This window comes from Pseudophryne corroboree, chromosome 2, assembly GCF_028390025.1.
Source record: "Pseudophryne corroboree isolate aPseCor3 chromosome 2, aPseCor3.hap2, whole genome shotgun sequence".
Taxonomy (NCBI): Eukaryota; Metazoa; Chordata; class Amphibia; order Anura; family Myobatrachidae; genus Pseudophryne; species Pseudophryne corroboree.
Genome location: NC_086445.1, coordinates 880,649,504 through 880,670,036, shown reverse-complemented (window position 1 = coordinate 880,670,036; position 20,533 = coordinate 880,649,504). Strand labels below are relative to the sequence as shown.

The window sequence follows — 20,533 nt, the reverse complement described above, 5'->3', positions numbered from 1 at the left end:
ACATAAAATACTAAAAGTACGAGATTATTTATTTGATGTATGTAATCCTTAGAGACAAGTAATAAAATAAATACTAAATTAGTAGAACATGGGAGCCCCATTCCCTTAATTTACTAAAAGTGATATTCTTAGACTGTGAGAAATATATTTCTCTGACGTCCTAGTGGATGCTGGGTACTCCGTAAGGACCATGGGGGGGTATAGACGGGCTCCGCAGGAGACTGGGCACTCTTAAAAGAAAGATTAGGTACTACATCTGGTGTGCACTGGCTCCTCCCTCTATGCCCCTCCTCCAGACCTCAGTTAGTATCTGTGCCCGGCCAGAGCTGGATGCACACTAGGGGCTCTCCTGAGCTTCCTAGAAAAGAAAGTATTTGTTAGGTTTTTTATTTTCAGTGAGATCTGCTGGCAACAGACTCACTGCTACGTGGGACTGAGGGGAGAGAAGCGAACCTACCTGCTTGCAGCTAGCTTGGGCTTCTAAGGCTACTGGACACCATTAGCTCCAGAGGGATCGAACACAGGCCCAGTCCTCGGTCGTCCGGTCCCGGAGCCGCGCCGCCGTCCCCCTTGCAGAGCCAGAAGAACGAAGAGAAGTTGAAAATCGGCGGCTGAAGACTCCAGTCTTCATTAAGGTAGCGCACAGCACTGCAGCTGTGCGCCATTGCTCCCTTAGCACACCACACACTCCGGTCACTGATGGGTGCAGGGTGCTGGGGAGCGCCCTGGGCAGCAATTAGATTACCTTACTTGGCGAAAAGCACACAATACAGTCTGATAAACTGTATATGTGCATTAACCCCCGCCATTAAAGTACATAAAAGGATAGAAGCCCGCCGCTGAGGGGGCCGGGCCTTCTTCCTCAGCACACCGGCGCCATTTTCTCTTCACAGCTCAGCTGGAAGGAAGCTCCCCAGGCTCTCCCCTGCAGTATCCTGGTACACAAAGGGTAAAAAAGAGAGGGGGGGCACATAAATTTAGGCGCAAAACTGTGTATATAAGCTGCTATAGGGGAAAAATCACTCAGTATAGTGTACATCCCTGTATTATATAGCGCTGTGGTGTGTGCTGGCATACTCTCTCTCTATCTCTCCAAAGGGCCTGGTGGGGGAACTGTCTTCAAATAGAGCATCCCCTGTGTGCATATGTGCATTAACCCCCGCCATTAAAGTACATAAAAGGATAGAAGCCCGCCGCTGAGGGGGCCGGGCCTTCTTCCTCAGCACACCGGCGCCATTTTCTCTTCACAGCTCAGCTGGAAGGAAGCTCCCCAGGCTCTCCCCTGCAGTATCCTGGTACACAAAGGGTAAAAAAGAGAGGGGGGGCACATAAATTTAGGCGCAAAACTGTGTATATAAGCTGCTATAGGGGAAAAATCACTCAGTATACATCCCTGTATTAACAGTCAGTATACATCCCTGTATTATATAGCGCTGTGGTGTGTGCTGGCATACTCTCTCTCTATCTCTCCAAAGGGCCTGGTGGGGGAACTGTCTTCAAATAGAGCATCCCCTGTGTGTGTGGTGTGTCGGTACGCGTGTGTCGACATGTCTGAGGTAAAAGGCTCCTCTAAGGAGGTGATAGAGCGGATAAGTGTGTGGGAGGGTGTCTCCGTCAACAACGCCGACACCTGTTTGGATATGTGTAAGTGCTGAGGTAAAATTATTGCACAAAAGGTTAGGGAACAGAAAGGAAATCTTCCCTGGTCTGTCCCTATGTCACAGAGTCCTTCAGAGTCTCTCTATGTTCACTATCCAAAATAACAAAGTTTAACTCCACTGTCGACTACGATAATGCAAAGTTACAGCCAAGAGGGCTAAAAGATATTCAATATATGATTATTGGAATAAAAGATGATTTGCATATCACTGATGACTCATCTGTCCCTGACACGAGAGTACACATGTTAAGGGGAAGAATGCTGAAGTAAATTTCCCTCCTCTCATGAGGAAAAAGAGTGGGAATCTCCAGACAAGAGACGGCAGCTTCCCACAAGAGAATTCTCAGGCTGTATCCTTTCCACACTAGGGCCAGGATGTGTTGAGAATCTTCCCCTTGGGTGTCCTGTTTGCACTAGCTATTCTCAGGGATCCTGCAGATAGTGTGCACATTCTAGTATACTACCCAGACCGGCGATTGTGTCGGCATGGGTTTATAGCGCTGTGGCAGCGTGGACAGGTACCTTATCAGCAGAGATTGAGACCCTAGTATGCATATAAATATTTTAAGATGCTGTCTTAAGTGATAGATATATAATTATAAAGCATGCCCAAAGGGACATGAGTATACTGGGTCCTAGAGACAAAAGCTATGTCGATTTCTGCTTGACGTGTCCTGTAGAATATACATTGGACAGATGATGCCGACTTAAGAGGCATATGGAAGGCTGAGGATTGTGTGGAGAAAGGTTCTCGGGCCTGGTCTCCACAGCTATAGCTGGTAATTCTGATATTTTGCCTTATATTCCTGCACAGCCTAGGAAAGCACGACATTATTAAATGCAGCTTTTCGAATAAAGAAACAAGAAAGTCTGAGGTGCGTCCTTTCTTGTCAGAGCCGGGGGCAGAGGAAAGAAGCTGTACAACACAGCTAGTCCCCAGGAACAGAAGTCCTCCCCGGCCTCTACAAAAACCCACCGCATGTCGCTGGGACTCCACAGGCGGAGCTAGGCCCGGTGGGGACACGCCTTCGTAAGTTCAGCCACAAGTGGGTTCACTCCCTGTTAGATCCCTGGGCAATAGAAATTGTATCGCAGGGATACAGGCTGGACTGTGAGAAGATGCCCCCTCACCGAGGACCCGGCGGGCTTCCCCCCAAGAGAGGGAGCCAGTGTTAACTGCAATTCGTAAATTGTATCTTCAACAGGTGGTGGTCAAGGGTCCCCTCCTTCAACAAGAGGGTGTTATTATTCGACCATGTTATAATCCCGAAACCAGACGGTTCGGTTAGACCCATATTGAATAAAATCCCTGAACATATACCTGAAAAGGTTCAGGTTCAAGATGGAATCGATAAGAGCGGTCATTGCAAGCCTGAAATGAATCGGGACATAAGGGATGCATACCTTCATGTCCCCATTCATCCACCTCATCAGGCGTACCTCAGAATTGCGGTACGGGATTGTCATTGCCAATTTCACCAAGGTAATGGCGGATATGATGGTGCTCCTGCGGAAGCAAGGTGTCACTATTATCACATACTTGGATGATCTCCTCATAAAAGCGAGATCAAGAGAGCAGTTGCTGGACAGCGTATCACCTTCTCTGGAAGTGAAACGGCAACACGACTGGATACTATATATTCCAAAGTCGCAGTTGGTTCCTACAGCTCATCTGCCTCGCCTAGGCATGATCCTAGACACAGACCAGAAGAGGGTTTATCTCCCGATAGAGAGAGCTCAGGAGCTCATGACACTGGTCAGGAATCTATTGAAAACCAAAACAGGTGTCAGTGCTTCACTGCACTCGAGTCCTGGGAAGGATGATGGCATCATACGAGGCCATCCCCTTCGGCTGGTTCCATGCAAGGACAATGGAACTTACTGGACAAGTGGTCCGGATCACATCTTCAGATGCATCGGTTAATCACCCTATCCCCCAGGGCCAGGGTGTCTCTCCTGTGGTGGCTGCGGAGTGCTCACTTTCTCGAGGGCCGCAGATTCGGCATTCAGGACTGGGTCCTGGTGACCACGGATGCAAGCCTCCGAGGGTGGGGGGCAGTTACACAGGGAAGAAAATTCCAAGGTTTGTGGTCAAGCCAACAGACTTGCCTTCACATCAATATCCTGGAACTAAGGGCCATATACAACGCCCTAAGTCAAGCGGAGTTCCTGCTTCGCGACCAACCGGTTCTGATCCAGTCAGACAGCAGGGGCTCATGTAAACCGCCAGGGCGGCACAAGGAGCAGGGTGGCGAGGGTAGAAGCCACCAGAATTCTTCGCTGGGCGGAGAATCAAGTAAGCGCACTGTCAGCAGTGTTCATTCCGGTAGTGGACACGACCTCCACCCGGGAAAGTGGTGACTTCATCAGGAAGTCTTCACGCAGTTTTGCAAATTGATGGAAACTGCCTCAGGTGGACTACAGGGCGTCCCACCTCAATAAAAAGATAAAAAAGGTTTTACGCTGGGTCAAGGGACTCTCAGGCGATAGCTGTGGTCGCACTAGTAACACCGTGGGTGTTCCAGTCGGTCTATATATTCCCTCCTCTTCCTCTCAGACCCAAGGGCTGAGAATTGTAATAAACGGAGGAGTGTGAACAATATTCTTTGCTCAGGATTGGCCAAGAAGGACTCGGTACCCGGAACTGCAAGAAATACTCTGAGAGGACCCATGGCCTCTGCCTCTCAGTCAGGACATGTTGCAACAGGGACCCTGCCTGATCCAAGACTTACCGCGGCTGCGTTGGACGGCATGGCGGTTGAACGCCGGATCCTAGCGGAAAAGGGCATTCCGGATGCAGTTATTCCTACGCTGATAAAGGCTAGGAAAGACGTGACAGCAAGACTTTTTCACTGTATATGGCGAAAATAGGTTGCTTGGTGTGTGGCCGGGAAGGCCCTACAGAGGAATTCCAGGGGGGTCGATTCCTGCACTTCCTACAGTCAGGAGTGACTGTGGGCCTAAAATTAGGATCCATAAAGGCCAAGATTTCGGCCCTATCCCTTTTTCTCTCAAAAAGAACTGGCTTCACTGCCTGAAGTTCGGACGTTGTTACAGGGGTGCTGCATATTCAGCCCCTTTTATGCCTCCAGTGGCACCTTGGGATCTTAACGTGTGTTGGATTCCTAAAATCCCACTGGTTTGAGCCACTTAAGACCGTGGAGCTAAAATATCTCACGTGGAAAGGGGTCATGCTTTTGGCCTTAGCTTGGACTAGGCGTGTGTCAGAATTGGCGGCTTTGTCATGTAAAAGCCCATATCTGATCTTCCATATGGAAAGGGCAGAATGGAGGACTCGTCCCCAATTTCTCCCTAAGGTGGTATCGTTTCATTTGAACCAACCTATTGTGGTGCCTGCGGCTACTAGGGACTTGGAGGATTCCAAGTTGCTGGACGTAGTCCGGGTCCTGAAACTTTATGTTTCCAGGACGGCTAGAGTCAGAAAAACTGACTCGCTATTTATCCTGCATGCACCCAACAAGCTGGGTGCTCCTGCTTCAAAGCAGACTATTGCTCGCTGGATCTGTAGCACGATTCAGCTTGCACATTCTGCGGCTGGACTGCCGCATCCTAAATCAGTAAAAGCCCATTCCACGAGGAAGGTGGGCTCTTCTTGGGCGGCTGCCCGAGGGGTCTCGGCTTTACAACTTTGCCGAGCTGCTACTTGGTCGGGTTCAAACACTTTTGCAAAATTCTACAAGTTTGATACCCTGGCTGAGGAGGACCTTGAGTTTGCTCATTCGGTGCTGCAGAGTCATCCGCACTCTCCCGCCCGTTTGGGAGCTTTGGTATAATCCCCATGGTCCTTACGGAGTACCCAGCATCCACTAGGACGTCAGAGAAAATAAGAATTTACTCACCGGTAATTCTATTTCTCGTAGTCCGTAGTGGATGCTGGGAGCCCGTCCCAAGTGCGGACTCTCTGCAGTACATGTATATAGTTATTGCTTAACTAAAGGGTTATTGTATGAGCCATCTGTTGAGAGAGGCTCAGTTATTGTTCATACTGTTAACTGGGTATAGTTATCACGAGTTGTACGGTGTGATTGGTGTGGCTGGTATGAGTCTTACCCTGGATTCCAAATCCTTTCCTAGTAATGTCAGCTCTTCCGGGCACAGTTTCCCTAACTGAGGTCTGGAGGAGGGGCATAGAGGGAGGAGCCAGTGCACACCAGATGTAGTACCTAATCTTTCTTTTAAGAGTGCCCAGTCTCCTGCGGAGCCCGTCTATACCCCCCCCCCCCCCATGGTCCTTACGGAGTACCCAGCATCCACTACGGACTACGAGAAATAGAATTACCGGTGAGTAAATTCTTATTTTTGTTTAGAAACAATCTTAAATGAGAAGACATGGGTTTAAAGGTGCATAAATATATTATAATTTATTTCATACAGTATATTGACAAAAGTATCCATGTCATAGTGTGCCTCTGATCACAGTGATAGCAAAGCCCCCTTGAAATAATCTGGGATCTGGACTATAAGTCAACAGTCATTAGGTTGACACCATATGGTCGACACTGACAAAAGGTCAACATGAAAGGTCGACACTAGAAAAAGCATGTTTTTGGACTTTTTCCATCCTTGACTATCAATGTTACAAATCATAACCTTTAGTAACCTTGTGGCAAGCAAAGCAGAGCGAGATACATTTATTAACAGTTTGTTATATAGGGGGTAATTCCAAGTTGATCGCAGCAGGAAAATTTTTAGCAGTTGGGCAAAACCATGTGCACTGCAGGGGGGGCAGATATAACATGTGCAGAGAGAGTTACATTTGGATGGGATATTTTGTTTCTGTGCAGGGTAAATACTGGCTGCTTTATTTTTACACTGCAATTTAGATTGCAGATTGAACTCACCACACCCAAATCTATCTCTCTCTGCACATGTTATATCTGCCTCCCCTGCAGTGCACATGGTTTTGCCCAACTGCTAACAAAGTTCCTGCTGCGATCAACTCAGAATTACCCCCATAGTGCAGCAAACTCCGTTGCGCTTTACAATTGGAAACAACATTGATAAAACGGAGTAATAACAGGCAGTCATAAAGGTAGGAAGGCTGTACTCGGAAGCTTACAAACAATCTATATGGAAATAGGCATTGATACACAAGGATAGGTGCTACCTATTGCATAATGGTCCACCAGATTGCAGAGGTTCTTGTTGGGCTGCATGATAAGATCACACAGTGATGTTGGCCAGGGGTAAGGAGGATGTTTAGGTGAAGAAAGAAAATATGTGAGGATATGTGTGGACTCTACAGAGGGGATGTAATTGGAAAGGAAAGTTTATGAAGGTTATGTGGGTGGTTCCGGAATGTGATATGCTAGCCTGAAGAGGTGAGATTCCAGGTGACGCTTGAAGGTTTGGAGACTAGAGGAGAGTCTTATAGTGTGTGGGAGGGCATTCCACAGAGTGGGTGCAGCCCGAAGAAAGTAATTGGATATAACGCTATGCACAGTTGGCTATTTAACATACTAAACCACACTAACGATTTTCTATAGCTGCACCCTGCAAATTTTTGCACAGCTCACATTTTTCTGTATCAAATACCTGGCTTATTCAGTTTGTTAGGCCACAGAATACTGATTCACCTGGAGATATAAGGTGCAAATATTTTGCTAGATAAAATAATCTAGTATAACTTCATATGTAACATCTATCTATATTTTATTTGGCAGGGCACCTGTGGGAGGAGCTTAAGGATGACAGTCTGGCACTGGATCCCATAAATCTTATATCTTCATCACTAACTCCGCCTCCACCACATTACTTCCTGCACAATGCAAACTGTGTCAGCAACAATACTGAGATTAGTTCACCGGGCAGTAACTCACATATGGGATTAGGTGACATCCATCTCACCACTGTGTATTCCTCATTTATGGAGCTGGACACAGCCATGCCTTCATACATCAGTAACTCTGGATCCAAGCATGCCGCCATTGTTTAAAGATGTTACATTCAAAACTGCCTCTATAGACTGTACCTTTACTAGTAGGAGGATTCAGCACAACCTCTTTCATTAAACTATATATAGCACAGACGAATAATGAAAGGACGATTGATGAAACCGATATTAGTTCAGTCTTCGATTATACAGAAGATGAAGCGTATGCTTTTAGGGGCATTGCTGTATAACCTTGCCCTGGTTGTATGATACAATCCTGCACAAAGCAATAAAATATATATTAGATTGCACAGGCAATGGAAAATAGTAAATGTAAATTTTAAGGAAAATTAAAACAGAGTTTGTATTTTTCTGTTAATCTAAAAGATTTAATTTAACTATTGTATATATAGATCTTTAATTCCACGCAACTAGATATTTTTAATATTAATTTCTGTTGTCGCCCCAACTCGTTATGTCATAGCACTATTTTAAGTGCCTAACACAGTGTTATGAACATAGATATTTTGTAAAAAGCCCAATGGAGTCCTTTCTAATAAAATGTTGTTGATGTTACTATTTCAATTTTAAGAGATTTACATCATAGTAACATAAATTTTCAGCGCGCTTCTAGAGCTTTTTTTTCTGGATCACAGAAATGGATTATGTAATAGATTATTTCTTGTTACTCCATGCTTGGGTGGTTACTCCACATGCAACTGTATATGCCGGGGCCAGAAGCCTAAAATCCCTGGTGCTTCATAAAGATTTGGGGAAACTGGAGAACAAAATAAACTTTTATTTTAAAGACTCATTTCACTCTTACATATTGCAAGGATGACGTGACACTCCAAGCTGCTGGCTGATGTCACAAAAGAAAAAGAAATGAAAATTTCACAGTCCTGACATACGCAAAAGTCATTCAAGGAACTCAGAGACATTTCAGTCCTGTTCAGATGCATTTTCTTACAGCTTGTATAAGAATATATGTGGATATGCATGCAATTCATTAAGCAGGTGTCACTTTCCTTTCAGCTGGGCACCCCTTGCTTCTGGTGGAATGCCTCATTGCACTTTTATTACATAAATAGTCATTATTTCACCTAAAGTTGTCTTTCTTGTGGGGTTTTGCCTGTCCTCGGAAGATGGCGGTGTGTCATTATTATTATCATTGTAATTTGTTTGTTTATCCAGTATTAAATGACCAAAATATATTTCACATTATGAATAATGTATGGGATACCACACGGCTTTACCATCCAAGCTATTATCCTGTTGGAACTTGTAAAGCAAAAAAAAAAAACCTCTAGTTTTCATTCAGGAATTCTTCCATCAAAACGTGATATAATCCTTTTTACGTGTAAACTTGCCCTGAATTAATATAGTGTAATCCAGTTCCATTTGCACATAACTTTGACTAAAATGATCTATTTTTGTGAAATAAAGTCATCCATCTGCAATAGTTCTGACTGTGCCTGTGGGATGTCACTTTCTCCATTTTGTTTCATCATTATTATTATCTTTTATTTCCAGGGTGTCACAAAGTGCCAGCAGCGCCATACAGTGATAAGCAACACAAATTTCTATGAATACATAAGATAACTTTATACACATTAATACAGCCGAAGGCATTGTGAAGGGGTAAGAGATGTGGAGGAAGCAGTAGAGCTGACTATGGATTCTAGAAGCCACCAATACAGAGTCACATCGGCAGGTGGGGTAGAAAGCAAAACAGAATTTAGTGAGCCTGTACCCACAAGGCGTACAGGTGACAGGGAGAGTGTTAGCAGGAGAAAGAGGTAAGATCTTGGGGCCTAATTCAAACCTGATCGCTGTGCTGCTAATTTTGCGGTCCTGCGTTCAGATAGTCGTCGCCCAAGGGGCGTGTATATTCACTCGTGCAAGTGTGCGATCGCATGTGTATGCCAAGCTACAAATATCCCTCAGTCAGCGGACAGCTGCAAATCCGTTCGCACCTCACTCACCATTGAATGTTTTTACCACTGTGTGCAGCCTCTGCGCAGCCCAGGACTTACTCCTACAGTGCGATGAGAACAGGCTGGGGCCTGAGCTGACGTCACACACCCTCCATGAAACCGCTTGGGAATGCCTGCATTTTCCCTGACACACTCTGAAAACGGTCAGTTACCACCGACAAACGGCCTCTTCCTGTCAATCATCATGTGAATATCTGTGCAATTGAAATTTTCGCACCAGCTTGTCGCTGTTCGCCGATGCCTGTTGTTGTTTGGCTATGCGCATACGCAGTCTATCGATAATCGCCCACTGTGCGAAAATGCACAGCAGCGATCAGGTCTGAATCGGGCCCTTACTGTCTAAGAGGGAGGGGTGTAACAAGGAGGGTAAACTGGAAGAGAAGGTAGGTGGGTGGTTAGAGGAGCTCAGTTGTAAGGTACAGTATGAGGAGGGCTGATAGGCTTGTATGAAGAGATGAGTCTTCATTAAAGGCTCATATGAAGGTGTAAACAATGGCAGAAAGCCTGAATAGAGCAGCTACGCAGGAGAAATCCTGGGCATGGGAGTTAGAGGAGGGGAGGCAATGATCAGGGCCAGGGGAGGAGCGGAAAAGGCAGGAGGGAGTGTGAACAGTAATGAGTTTGGAGAAGGGAAGAGCAACTGAGATTGAAAAATTACAGTAGTTGTCCAAAGATGTTCAAAGTTCTCCCTTGAGGTACATATATATTGGTCAACAGCTCTTGCACAGATACACATGCAAGTTACCTATTGCACTATGGGGGTCATTCCGAGTTGATTGCTAGCTGCCATTGTTCGCAGCACAGCAATCAGGCTAAAAATCGGCATTTCTGCGCATGCACCGCAATGTGCACGCGCTTCGTACGGGTACAAAGTTTTTGTGGTTTTGCACAGGTTCTAGCGAAGCTTTCAGTTGCACAGCACAACGCAAGAAGATTGACAGGAAGGGGGCGTTTCTGGGTGTCAACTGACCGTTTTCTGGGACTGTTTGGAAAAACGCAGGCGTGCCGGGGAAAACGCAGGCGTGGCTGGGCGGGTGTGTGACGTCAAAAGCCATCCCTCCAACGTTACAATCAACGCACACGAAGAGTAAGTTCAGGGCTGGTCTTGTTTTGCACAAAATGTTTTTGCAGGCGCTCTGCAGCACAGGCGTTCGCACGTCTGCAAAGTGAAAATACACTCCCTGGTGGGCGGCGACAATGCGTTTGCGCGGCTGTTAAAAACTGTTAGCGAGCGATCAACTCGGAATGACCCACTTTATACTTACACTTTTTACACTGATTTAGGTTTTCCGGCTCTGAGGTATGTTTTTGAGAGTATTAACCCTAAGGACTCATATACACCTAGATATACTAGAGGCACAACCAAGAAAGTGTAAGTAGATTGACTGAATATGCATGTACACAGAGGAGGATTTATCACAAGGCAACCAAAGCGGCTGCTTAGGGCTCTGTTGGTTTCAGGGGTCCCTCCGAGAAGGCTGTATAAAGGGCATTTCTGGCGGACCACGAACCACCCCGAAATTGTCCAAGAGCTGGGCAGGCTAACTACTCCCATCAGGCTGTCAGTGATTACACAGCTGTTGGGTGCCAGCTCCAGCGCATGCCTGTGTCTCCAGTCCTGCAGTTCTGTGCGTAGGACCAGTCATAACACATGTATGTATGACTTAAGATGCTTAGGGGTCTATTTACTAAGCTTTGTCTGGAGATAAAGTAGCAGCCAATCAGCTCCTAACTGCTATGCCACAGGCTGGGTTTGAAAAATAACAGTTAGGAGCCGATTGGCTGGTACTTTATCGCCAACAACTTTGGGGGTCATTCCGATTTGATTGCTCGCTAGCAAATTTTTGCAGCGCTGCGATCAGATAGTCGCCGCCTATGAGGGAGTGTATTTTCGCTTTGCAAGTGTGCGAACGCTGTTACAGCCGACGGCACAAAAAAGTTTTTTGCAGTTTCTGAGCAGCTCTGGACTTACTCAGCCGCTGCGATAACTTCAATCTTTTTGGTCCCGGAATTGACGTCAGACATCCGCGCTGCAAATGCTTGGACACGCCTGCGTTTTTGCGAACACTCCCAAAAAACGGTAAGTTGATACCCACAAAAGCCCTCTTTCTGTCAATCACCTTGCGATTGGCTGTGCGAATGGATTCTTCGTTAAATCTATTGCCCAGCACCGATCCTCTTTGTACCTGTACGACATGCCTGCGCATTGTGGTGCATACACATGCGCAGTTTTGCCGAGATTTAACCTGAACGCAGCACTGCAAAAAGTTGCTAGTGAGAGATCAACTCGGAATGGTCCCCTTTATCTCCATCCAAGGCTTAGTAAATAGACCCCTTAGAGAGATGAGCCAGGATGTGCACAGAAAAAAAACATGAGGTCTACCAGTGTATGTACTTTTTTACAGTGTTTTTAATATTTTATATAACATCCACCTACTTCAAATTCCAGTTAGATGGGAATGGGGGTTGGACAGTGTTATTTTAAGTACAATGTCTAACATCTGCCTGCTACAATCATAACTGGGGGGCACACACTGACTAGTGATATATCAGTATTGTATAATACTCTATTTTAAGTCCTACAGTGTATGGGAGATTCCTGCTACAATCAGTGGGGCACTGATATATAGTCAGTACAGTCACACTGGCTGAGGGGTGCAGTATGGTATGAGTGCCTGCATTATATATCGGTGCACCCCACCCTCCCACACTGATTGTAGCGCATTGCCCATCCCCTATTAGCAGGTACCCCGTCACTGATAATATCCATTATTGCACCCCTCAGTCAGTGACTGTATTGACTATATATCAGTGCTTTTAGTGTGACTCCATTATACGAGGTCTGACAATTAAGTTAGCGAACTTGCCACTGTGCAGTAGCGGATTTACCACTGTGCAACCAAAGCAGCTGCAAGGGCCTGGCAGGTCCAAGGGGGGATCGCTGACAGATCATGGAGTCGGAAGGGCATTTCTAATTTCCGCCAAAATTGTCAGAGTGCTGGGCTTGCTGAATACTCCCGGCAGGCTATCAGTGACTAGACAGCTGCCAACGCCAGGTGTGATTTTAAGGGCAGCACAGATGGTATAATGGTTAGCATTACTGCCTCACATCACTCAGGTCATGGGTTCAATTCCCACCATGGCCCTAACTGTGTGGAGTTTGTATATTCTCCCCATACTTGCATGGGTTTCCTCCCACAATCCAAAAATATACTGATCGGTTAATTGGCTCTCAACAAAATTAACCCTAGTGTGAATGTGTACATGAGGTAGGGAATATAGATTGTAAACTCAACTGGGGCAGGGACTGATGTAAATGACCAAATGTTCTCTGTAAAGCGCTGCGGAATATGTGTGCGCTATATAAATAACTGGTAATAAATAATAACCAATACACTAGTACAACTACCATGTTCTTGCTATAATTGGCTGGGGGCAGTTTGGTGAGCATACACTGACTGGGGGGCATAATGAGCGGGGACCTGTCTGCTACATTTGAAGGGGGGGGGGGGGCACACTGAGGATTGTTTAAGGAAGAGGGGCCCCAAATCGGTGTCTTACTTAGGGCCCCACACGGTCTACATCCGCCTCTGCATGTACATTATAGCGTGAGGGGAAAATAATACTGTGTCAATAACCATATGGCCTTAAACTAACATATTACTATAATACACAAGGAATAGAGAATATACTGTAAAATATATGCCTATAATTAGTAAACAATGATTATCACTTGGGACCCCCGCAACACTGCAATACCAGGGAACCCTCCATTGGGCCTGCTGCCTGAGAATTGTACCCAGCATTATAGTACCACCTGCTATCCTTGATCCACCCAAAACACCCACTTTTGGGGCACAAACCCACCTACATTCACATTCACTGTGCCCACTTTGAGGTCCACAAATGGGAACTGTCCTGCCAAACTGGAACATATTATTTTAGACCTTATTATTACTCCCTTATGACTTCTAATATTCATACATTTACACATTGTTTGCTACAATATACCTCTCAAATGTCACAGATTAGGTACAACAGTCCCAATTCGAGTGGTCTGCCCCACTATACCACTAGTATGTCCCACTCATCAAGGTGTGGGAGTGCTATGCTCACCTGCCACTATTATGCTTGGCAAAGGGAAAGGGGAGGAGGGTTGGGGTTGGTCAAGTGCATTGGATGAACTAAGCATGAACCTGTGGGATGTGACAACCTTGGAGAGTGGAAAGTGGAGAGAGATAAAGTACCAGCCAATCAACTCCAAACTGCCATGATACAGGCAGTGCTGGAAAAATTACAGGAACTGATTGGTTGGTAGTTTCTCTCTCTCCCGCACACTTTTCCCAAGGCTTAGTACATCTGCCCCTCACTGTGTTGTGTTGCAGACATGATCTAGGTTCCAATCAAGCATATATGGAACACGTTCTGATAGCATATTATTGAAGTACAGCTTTATGATGCATACATACATGACACCGGATAGTATGACATGTGCTTTGTAACATAACAGAGCAGTATACATGCCAAGTCCATTCTATGTCCAGTTAATTAGAACACAGAATACCTGCTATGTAGTTCCTAACAAGAATATATGAAGACATAGGGAGACTGGATTCCAGTTTGGTGTTCACTTAATATGTGATTGGTTGACATTATGGGGTCTATAAACGAAGAGGAGAGAAGCCAAGGGGTATATATTTACTTGAGTGCAGGATTTTAGAAGTGGAGATGTTGCCCATAATCAGATTCTAGATAATAGCTAGTATCTGATTTATTGTTATGGGCAACACCTCTACTTTTAAAAACCTGCACTTTACTAAATATACCCCCAAGTCTCTGTTGCTTCCGAGATTTCACCGAGATTTACCACCCTCCGTATACACCTCAGTTGGCGGAGATGGCCACAGTTAATTTAATAAGCAACAGCACAAATGCGCATTTTACTGAACCAATTGCCTGCGGCGTTAGGCATCGACAACTAGGAGAAAACCCTCACAGAGCAGCCAAGTTTTTGCCAGGGCTCCAGGAGGAGACCAGCATGGCAATTTCTACTGCACCATGGGGGTAATTCTGAGTTGATCGCAGCAGGAACTTTGTTAGCAGTTGGGCAAAACCATGTGCACTGCAGGGGAGACAGATATAACATGTGCAGAGAGTGTTGGATTTGGGTGGGTTATTTTATTTCTGTGCAGGTAAATACTGGCCGCTTTATTTTTACACTGCAATTTAGATTGCAGATTGAACACACCACAGCCAAATCTAACTCTCTCTGCACATGTTATATCTGTCTCCCCTGCAGTGCACATGGTTTTGCCCAACTGCTAATAAAGTTCCTGCTGCGGTCAACTCAGAATTACCCCCCATAAGTGGTAATATAGATTGCTGGTTAGCGTTACTGATAATACATACTGTACCTCTTCAGTTTGCTCCATAGAACCTAAGAATTGCCTAATATTTCCCCTCTCTACAATGGACTGCGGGCCCGAATCAAAGTTTGCATCTCCCATGATGAAAGATCTGCACACACGCACTGTAACATCTGCAGGATTGCATGCAGTGTCCCCCAACCAGCAGTCTGATTAACAGACTGTGGTCTATATTTTAGTGTGCACCATTTTAATAACATTTTGGATCCCAGATGCGTGCCAAAACTCACACAAAATGAAGTATGTTGACTCCTATCTCGGTATCTTTATGTGTTCTCCAAAAAAGAAAATTTTACCCCACCGTGAGTTAATTATCCAATAGGGGTAATACCATCCGATTGAGAAGCCATTTTTAATAAGGTAAGTACAGCTGTCTTGATAAAGGTCCCTGTGACTGAAACGCATCAACATCTGTCCCTTGAGTAGCCTAGAGGAAATCTGAACAATTCATATGGACTTTTGTTCTTTTTAAAGTTTTTTCTTTGTGCTTTTATGTATTTTTCTGTAGCATTACCCCTGGCAACGAGCGTTACACACCCCTGGCAACAAGCATTACCCTGGCAACTAGCATTACACACCCCTGGCAATGAGCATGAAACCCCTGGCAATGAGCATTACACCTGTCCCAGATCATGAAAGTTGTAGCAACGAGCATAGATCCCAGAGCATGAAACCCGTGCCAACGAGCATGATACTCAGCGCGTGAAACCCTTGGCAACAGGAAGGTAATTTAAAAGTAATTAGAAGCTTTACTGTAGGGTATAATGTATCACAGCATTGCGGTGTGTGGCATAATATGGAGCAAGGGGCATTACTGTGTGGAGCTTAATATGGTGGATTTTTTCCCCCTGTGGTGGCCAAGGTCTGTTGGTGCAGGGTCAAAAACTGGGGTGTAAGGTAGCCTTTTCCTGCAGGGCCACGCCCATTTTAGCCAGGTCACGCCCATTTTAGTGAGACCATGCCCCTTTGTGGGTTTTTTAATATCTATGGGGGGGGGGGGGGGGGGGCATTTTTGAATGTTGATTTATTTTTACTTTGAGGGGGCGCATTTTTAAATCTCGCACTGGGAGCCAAATGAAGACAACTCAGGCTATTCTAGACTAATAGATACGTTTATCCAACAGCACAATATCATTTTTGAATGCTTATTAGTAAAGGAATTTAAAAAAAAAATGTATTGATGAAGAATAAATAAATAAAAAACGCTTATCCGTATCCAGATGTCCCTCTTTCCACTAAGAAGCAACACAAAAGGCAATGTACAAACAGCAAGTCCAGTCTCTAAATCTTGTTTTTTGTTTGACATGGTACTCTATAAGAATTTTGACTGGCCTCTTAGCTACCTCAAAGCACTTTATTATTTAAATACTAGGAATATCTAAAGGTGTTGCAAAACATAATAGGACCTATACAAATTTTGCAATTAGTTTTATCTTATGGCAATATTTACAGGAATTTCAAAAGTGTTTATATGAATTCTGCACGTCTTCAATCCCCGATAGAATAGAATATAGACATAATATTTCAATATATATTCAAAGAAAACAAAATGGGGATATAGACTCTCTAGGAATAGGTCATAAGCCAAGATGGCTGCCTCACCTTTTCCATGCTCCTGATCATCTCCATAAAACAGATTAAATTCACCACAACTGACCTATGAATCATCATAAATATCCAAGGACTTGCCTTTAACTTGTAGTACTCTACGTGGACATCTCATCAAAACCAACGGATTGCATTCCTGCACTAAGATACACACTGGATTGAAACCTCTGCATCTCTCCACTTAAGTCCTTCAGTTTGGAATCTACTGTACTCTGCATTGGACATCCCAGACAAGGTACTGTGGACTACAAACTATCTTTGGCTCCATACAGCCCCTCACTTAGACATCATTCACCTCTGTTCTCTGAGCAACAAATAACTCTGACTTCTTGCATTAATCAACTAATATACAGTATATTCAGGCTCTGAATTGCTGAAGGGTCACTGTTCATTTCAAATTACAGGAGCCATTCCCCAGGACACGTTATCATATACCCCCACAAGAAATCTACTTCAATGGCCTCTCACAATGAGATTTTTCACACCTACACAATAGGAATTGGATTCTAACACCTTTCCACAAGCCTGCTTTGTCCTGGAATAATTGACTAAACCAGCAACAGAAAAAGCAAAGTTATTCTATTTATCATTTGTTTCAAATATACCCATTGGATTAAAGAGCAGCAATAGGTTATAGCAATAACGATTATAGTGATTACAATCCAAGGTGGTTGCCTCGGAGCTATGCAGCTCAGCAAAAATACCTGTTTTCCCCTGCCCTTGTCTACTTCACCGGTGACCAAATACAGCAGGAAAGCCTTCCTAAGTTGGAGCGCTCCCGCGAAGCTTACCCCATGTTCGGGACCATCGGCGGGTGGATCAGCAGCCCTTGCTGCCCTGTGTAGCAGGGATGCCGAAGTCGTGGACGCCAAAGTGAATGACCGAGCAGCCGCAGCCCGGGCGGCGACTGGCGGGCGGATTGACGGCCCTGGAAAGAGAGTGACGGAGGCCCTCATGTCAGCCCTATTAGAAGGACCTGGGCTCAGGGGAGAGGCTGTCGCACAGGCGCCCTAAGTGGCGGCGGCAAGGGCACCGGTCTGCAGTTCCCGCGATCCTGCTCTCGAACGTGCGCTCACTGGCAAACAAGTTTGACGAACTGTCCCTCCTTCTGGGCAGCGCAGGGTCAGGCATTACAGGGTCGTCCGTCCTCTGCTTTACGGAGATGTGGCTGGACGACTATATTGCGGACAACCCAATATCTCTGCCGGGCTTCGGTCTCTTCAGGGCCAATCGCTCCAAGGTTCTCTCAGGAACAACGAAGAGCGGTGGCATCTGCTTCTACATCAACAACAGATGGTGCACCAATGTCACGATCCTAGGCAAATCATGTAGCCCTCACCTGGAGATGTGAAGTATCAACTGCAACCCCTTCTATTCCCCCCAGGAATTTGCCTCAGTTGCCCTTGTGGGAGTGTACATTTCCCCCCCCCCCTCATCTGCCCGTACGAAGCCCTGCACCACCTGGCCATATGCATATCCGGCATAGAACAAAAATACCCAGACTCTCTGCTTATAGTGCTGGGCGACTTCCACAGAACTAATCTGAGCTAGGAGCTACGTAAGTACAAACAAGTCACGTGTCCCACTAGGGAAGGATGCACCCTTGACTACTGCTACACTACCCTCAAGTCTGCCTTCCGGTCTATCCCATGTGTTGCACTCGACCTGACCACCGCCTCGTCCACCTACTCCCTAAGAGAGCGGTTAAGCCTGTCGTCAAGACTGTTAAGAAATGGACCAACGAGGCTAAGATGAAGCTCCAGGCCTGCTTCGACTGCATGCAATAGGGGGACTGCGAAGCCTCGGCTACCGACCTGACAGACACCGTCACATCCTATATCAGCTACTGTGAGGACATGTGTTTACCTACCAAGACTTACCACATTTACAACAACAACAAGCCCTGGTTCAATGCCCAGCTCAGGCAACGTCGGGCCAAAGAGGAGGCCTTTAACAGCGGTGACAGCACTATACAACCGAACTAAGAACTCTCCGACTAAAGAAATCAGGCTAGCAAAAAAGTGGTTCTCAGACAAGCTGACAAACGATTTCTCCACCAATGACCCCGTATCTGTATGGAAAGGAATGCAATCCATAACCAACTACAAGAAAACATCGAAGTCCACCACCATGCACCAAGACCTAGCAGTCGAGCTGAACCACTTTTATTGCAGGTTCGCAAAAGAAGTCCCCTGCGACCCAAACAATCACCTCTACGATCCCCCGAACAGAGATGACCAACTCCAGGCACTGGAAGTTGCCCAAGAAGATGTGGAGGCACTGTTCAAAAGGGCCAAACGCAGGAAAGCTCCGGGTCCTGATGGAGTGTCACCATCTACCCTGAGAGCATGTGCAGGTTAGCTCGCCCCCATATTTACCTAGATCTTCAACAAATCGCTGGAACTACAGAAAGTCCCTTCCTGCCTCAAAAGGTCCACTATCGTCCCGTTCCCCAAGAAGCCCTCTATCACGAACCTGAACGACTACAAGCAGATAGCACTGATGTCTGTGGTCATGAAAATGTTCGAGCGTCTGGTTTTGAATCACCTGAAAACTGTGACTGGACCCCCTACAGTTCACCTATCGATCGAATCGGTGTGTGGAGGATGCAGTCAACCTGGGCCTGCACTACATTCTACAGCACCTAGACATTCCCGGTACCTACGCGAAGGTCCTGTTTGTCGATTTCAGCTCGGTCTTCAATACAATCGTCCCCAGCATCCTCCACCCCAAATAACTTCGCCTAGGGGTCCCAGAAACTACCTGTTCCTGGATAGTAGACTTCCTGACAAATAGGACACTGGTGGTGAGAGCGGGGGGAATTTGCCTCTCAAAAGCGGTCCATTAGTACAGGGGCCCCTCAGGGCTGTGTCCTCTCACCCCTGCTCTTCTCCCTGTACACAAATAACTGCATCTCAGAGGCGCAATCAGTAAAGATCATCAAATTCGCCGACGACACCACAGTCATCGGCCTCATCAAGGACGGGAATGAAACGGCCTATAGATGGGAAGTAGACCAGTTGGCCCAGTGGTGCAGCCACAACAACCTTGAGCTCAACCCAATCAAAACAGTCGAGATGATAGTGGACTTCAGGAAGAAGTCAGCTAGAGCATCTCCGCTCACGATTGCTGACAGTGTGGTATCACTAGCGGACTCCTTCAAGTTCCTAGGGACCGCAAACTACCAGGACCTTAAATGGGGGTCCAACGCTGATGCCACTGTCGGGAAAGCGCAGCAGAGATTATTCTTCCTCAGGGAACTAAGGAAGTTCAACATCCCACAAAAGCTTCTGCTCCTCTTTTACTTGTGGAGTCGGTCCTGTGCTCCTCGATACTGGTATGGTATGGCCCCACCAGCGCGAGGGACAGATGCAGGCTCCAAAAGGTGGTCAGAACCGCAGAGAAGATCATCGGGGCTGACCTTCCCTCAGTCCAGGACATGTACCTGTCCAGAGCTAAAAAGCGGGCAATGAAGATAGTAAAGGACCAGCTACACTCCGGCCACAGCATGGTTAACTTGCTTCCTTCAGGCAGGCGTTACAGGGCTGTCCCCGCTGGGTCCACCAGAAGCCTCAAAAGTTTCTTTCCCCAAGCGGTCCGCCTGCTGAACTCCTGAACATTGACTCATTAGACGTACATGTAACTCACTTGTGTCCCTACGGTACACCTATCTGTGTGTCTTTATTTGCTCCCCACCTGCTTATCTGTTACCTACTTGGCTGTTGTATAGCAAACCAAAAGACAAATTCCTAGTATACGCAAGTATACCTGGCCAATAAAGCCGATTCTGATAACCTCCCTTCAGGAGAAGCAGAACACCAAAGGTGCATAGACACACACCGATGCAGGCTAACGGGGGGTACTGACTATACTGTGCCAAGAGGCATGTAGTCAGTATCAGCCCTGCCTGCACACAATATATTTTCTTGTGATGCCGATCCCGCTGAAC

The 20,533-nt window shown here is 46.1% G+C and overlaps 1 protein-coding gene across 2 annotated transcripts in view; it reads left to right on the top strand.

The window, feature by feature from the left end:
* The window catches only part of FOXN1 (forkhead box N1), a 284,468-nt gene extending 275,493 nt beyond the window's left edge, over window positions 1-8,975 (top strand). For both annotated transcript variants that reach the window (XM_063955982.1, XM_063955983.1), the window contains one exon: window positions 7,345-8,975. In XM_063955982.1, coding sequence (XP_063812052.1) covers window positions 7,345-7,616 — 272 coding nt within the window. In that variant the 3' untranslated portion in view covers window positions 7,617-8,975. The remainder of the gene's footprint in view (window positions 1-7,344) is intronic.
* Window positions 8,976-20,533: the final 11,558 nt, after the last annotated feature.